At 63.8% G+C, this 4,229-nt stretch overlaps 1 protein-coding gene across 2 annotated transcripts in view; it reads right to left on the bottom strand.

Moving 5' to 3' along the window:
* The window catches only part of NAPA (NSF attachment protein alpha), a 22,609-nt gene that overhangs the window by 4,302 nt on the left and 14,078 nt on the right, over positions 1-4,229 (bottom strand). Inside the window, exons 4-6 of one of the 2 annotated variants that reach the window (XM_077747090.1) lie at positions 2,085-2,131; positions 285-362; positions 19-74 (exon numbers count right to left, since the gene is read on the bottom strand). In XM_077747090.1, coding sequence (XP_077603216.1) covers positions 19-74; positions 285-362; positions 2,085-2,131 — 181 coding nt within the window. Of the gene's footprint in view, positions 1-18; positions 75-284; positions 363-1,684; positions 1,732-2,084; positions 2,132-4,229 lie in introns of both variants that reach the window. The other variant, XM_077747089.1, reaches the window with a different exon arrangement.

Genomic DNA, 4,229 nt, shown 5'->3' with positions numbered 1-4,229 from the left:
AAACCAGCTGCTGGGTACCTGTTGGACTCCTCTCCTTTGTAGTAGTCTGCAGACTGCTCGTAGTGAGCGATGGCCTGGGGAGACACAGGGAGGCGATGCAACCCTAGGCCTGGCCTGGCCCTGCCTGCGGCACGTCAGGGGCCCTCGACCCACGCCCTGCGAACGCCCTGCGCCCCTTCCCTCGGCCACCGGAGGCCTCCGCACGTGGACACGAGCCCCACCCAGCCCCAGGGCCAGACCGCTGCAGTCCCCCCCACCACGCGGCCTCCCCGACTGCCGCTCACCTTCTCAATGTCCACCAGCTCCGTCTCATAGATCTCGGCAATGGAGATGTGGTGCTTGGCTGCGATCGTGAATCGGCCCTGGGTGGGACGTGGGAAGAGCCGTCTGTGACGAGCGATGTCCCCGGCGCCCCAGCCCAGCCCTTCCTCGCCCCTCCAGGTCCCCAGAGCTAGGGCTTTCCTGCCCCCCAGCTCCGGGGGTGAGGTGTAAACAGGAGGCTTGGGTGAGAGGCCTGGTCTCTGCGCTGGCCCGATGGGGGGACCTTGGGCAAGCCCTCCGCGTCCATCCTGTCTGCAGCGGCACGGGGGGGCGGGGCAGGGCCAGAGATAACGTGCGTGCTCGGTACCCGGCAGAGGCCCTGGCCTAGGGAGGTACTGGACAGACGGTTCAGGGAAGGGGAAGGGGAAAGGTTGGCCCGCAGCCACCGGGTAAAAGCCCTGGAGAAAGAAGGTCCGAGCATCCACACTGCACAGGGAACACTTCCTGGCCTCCCCTTCCCCCCCTGTGGCCATGGAGACAGCCCCTCACCGGCCACCCCCAGCCTCCCCCATAGGTGTGCACGGCTCTCCCTGGCGACGGCTCTAGCTTCCGAAGGAACTAAGCACCGGCTACTGGCCTCCACCTGGCGCAGGGGGGCCTGGCGGGCTGCTCGGCACATGGGGCTGGTCTACAGACACCCCACTGGCCAAGGGACATCGGGAAAGGCCTAGTTTTGGGCCTCAGCAACTCCTGTTGGCAGGTGTGTGTCCCTGGGCAAGCACATCGCTTGTCTGGGGACCCCCACCATCAATGGGGTGAGACTTTCCACCTGACAGGGCTGCTGCAGGGGAGGGTCATACTGCTTGGCGGAGGGGGACTGGAGGGGGACTGGCTCAGTAAGCGGCAGCCGCTGTCCCTGCTCTGACTACGACACTCCAGTGCTGCCCTGGACCTGCAGCGGGCAGGATCCGGTTCCCGCCCGGGGAGGGGGCTGGCGAGACAGAGGCGGAGAGCGGAGATGCAAGCGGAGTGGACAGAAGCCCAAGCCTGGCTTTGGTCTCTGGTCCTGGTTCCCTGCAGGGCCGCCTCTGGGCCTCAGCTGTCGTGGGGATGCTCTTGGGGGCAGGGCAGGAGCTGGCCAAGCCAACTCTGGGTCCCGCCTCCCCTCCAGCCTGCTAGTCACATGGGATGCAGGAAGGGAAGGAACGGCAAGGGGAAAGGCCCCCGATAGCTATGACTTTACAAACGAAGACCAGGATGGCCCCGGTGCTGTGGTGGGAGCCACTGCCAGGAGCCAGGCCGGTGGCACGGGTGACCCCCCCTCCCCCACTGCCCCTGCACCTGCTCCTGGTGCTGGCGCCGGGAAGGGCAGGCCGGAGCAAGGTGGTGGGGCAGGAGGAGGGGGGCAGGCAGGGACCCTTACCATGTCCGTGTAGATCTCGATTGCTCTCATCAAGCAGTTAATGGCCTCTGGGGAGAGAAAAAGGGAAGCAGAGAGAAGTAAGAAAAAGAAGTCATTTCAGCAAAAGACCNGCTGGCCAAGCCAACTCTGGGTCCCGCCTCCCCTCCAGCCTGCTAGTCACATGGGATGCAGGAAGGGAAGGAACGGCAAGGGGAAAGGCCCCCGATAGCTATGACTTTACAAACGAAGACCAGGATGGCCCCGGTGCTGTGGTGGGAGCCACTGCCAGGAGCCAGGCCGGTGGCACGGGTGACCCCCCCTCCCCCACTGCCCCTGCACCTGCTCCTGGTGCTGGCGCCGGGAAGGGCAGGCCGGAGCAAGGTGGTGGGGCAGGAGGAGGGGGGCAGGCAGGGACCCTTACCATGTCCGTGTAGATCTCGATTGCTCTCATCAAGCAGTTAATGGCCTCTGGGGAGAGAAAAAGGGAAGCAGAGAGAAGTAAGAAAAAGAAGTCATTTCAGCAAAAGACTGGAGGACGAGGAGGCAGAGGAGGAGGAGGAAGAGGAGGGCAGGTGCTCTGCTCTGCTCGTGGCCGTGGGGGGAGGGGAGGTGAAGGGATCCCCGAGCCCCAGGAAATGTGCTCAGACTAACGTACCGTGCAGACCGTGACCTGCTGAGGGCTGTCCTCTCCCTCAAGCTGCCACAATGCTGCCACCTTGCCCACAACCTCAGGGACCAGATGGACACGCTCAGGCTGAGAGCCAGACTCCCATGGGTGGTGTTCTGAGCCAGGCCCATTGAGGCCCTGCCCTCCAGGGACGGCCAAGCCTGACATCCGAGGGATGCCCACCCGGGCTCTGGTACCCTGTCACTGCAGGACCCCGAGTCTGCCATGGTCCCCTGTGCCTGTCTGGCCCCCATCTACGGCAGGAGGGGGCTGGACACGGGGACACGGAGGCCCCTTGGGCTGGAATCTCCATCATTTCTCAGCATGCGGTGGAGCCCTCGGCTCTCAGCCCGCCTTCCCCCAGCTCCTCACACCACACGTGTCCCCTGCAGAGCAAACACCAGGGCCCAGAAGAGGGGATCCGGCACCTTCACTGCACTACGTCTTCCAAGATCTTCAATTCGGCTATTGCTTTTTTCTCCCCCTTTCTTGACACGTTACTTGGAGGAGAGCGAGCAGCATGAGTGGGAGGCATTTTCTAGCAGACAGAGATGAGCTCTGGGGCTGGATCCCTTTTCATGCGACTCAGAAGACTGGGTGTTGGGGGAGGTGCGGGGGGGAAGGACAGAGAGCCCCGACAGACAGAGGATGTGGGCTCCATGCTGGGGTGAGGCTGGAAGGTCCCCCTGCTGTCCAGGGTCCCCCCCCCCCAGAGTGCTGGGCTGAGAGGCCACACAGGAGCCCAGCCTGGCGCCTGCTGAGGCCCTGAGTGTCTCATGACCTGGGGAGACAGGTGAACAGAGGCTCTTAGCCTGACTGTGGCTGGGCCTTCAGGGAGCCCACAGCTCCCCTAAATTTACAGGCAAAAAAGGGGATGGCTGTCAGCCCTACCCTGGGGGACGTGTCTGCAGGTTTGATCATGCAGGCTCTGGGGACGCCGGGAGGGTTCGGAGAACGTATGCCTTTCTGGTCAAGGATCCGAGGCAGCTGGAAGCTCAAGGCACGTGCGTGAGAGAAAAGGAGGCAGAAAGCAAGCAGAGGAAGAGAAAAAGGAGAGGGCACAGGGGAAAAGAAATAGAGATATAGTCTCACTTTGGCACAGACGCGTATTTTGGAACAGAGTGTTTCTGGAATCGAAGAACCAGCGATGAGCCGCAACATAGCGATAAGGAGCTGGCCCCGCACATCCCACCCCTGCTTCGTCATCCACCCCATGGGGTGCCTGCGGCGCCCCCTTCCAGAACACCAGGGAGCCCAGCCTGGCACCTGGCCTGGTGAGCAGCCCAGGAGGGGACCAGTGGCCCCCAGCTGTCCCCGCAGGCCTGCTGGCACCGGGCTGAGGGCTGTCGGCAAGGCTCAGCCCCTGCAGTGGCCGCAGGCACAGGAGGCTTGCCCCCCAGGCAGCAACACGGACTCACGGGGCTAAGTCCCCTACGCGCCTGCTCCTGACTCAGGGCAGCGGTCCCCGAGAGCAGCAGGCGGCTTGCTGATGCCCCGGGGGGAGAGCTCAGGCAGACAGGCCACTGACAACTAGACACACTGGCTTATGGCCAGTCTCCAGGACCCCACCAATGAGCGGCCGGAGCACCCCTGGACGGGAGTCAGCCCGGGACACAGGGTGGGGGGTGCCACCGCGCTCCAGCGACCCCACCGTCCGGCTGCACTTACCCGGATCAGTCCCGGGACTCAGCCTACCTCATGGGACTCAGCCCGTCCCGGTAAAACAGGGGCAGACCACAACATCCCATGGGGAATTGGAACGGGTTAAAAAAAGGCTTTGCCATGTCTACCACGCATTAGGCACTCCCGGGCCTGGCTATCAGGTGGCTGGGAGATTGGGGAGCCACTGACAGCTATGGTGTCACTTCCCCGCACCCCCAGCCACGAAGAGGGAGGCAG

This window comes from Crocuta crocuta, unplaced genomic scaffold (genome assembly GCF_008692635.1).
Source record: "Crocuta crocuta isolate KB4526 unplaced genomic scaffold, BGI_CrCroc_1.0 scaffold334, whole genome shotgun sequence".
NCBI classification, from domain to species: Eukaryota; Metazoa; Chordata; class Mammalia; order Carnivora; family Hyaenidae; genus Crocuta; species Crocuta crocuta.
This window is presented reverse-complemented; position numbering and strand designations above follow the sequence as displayed.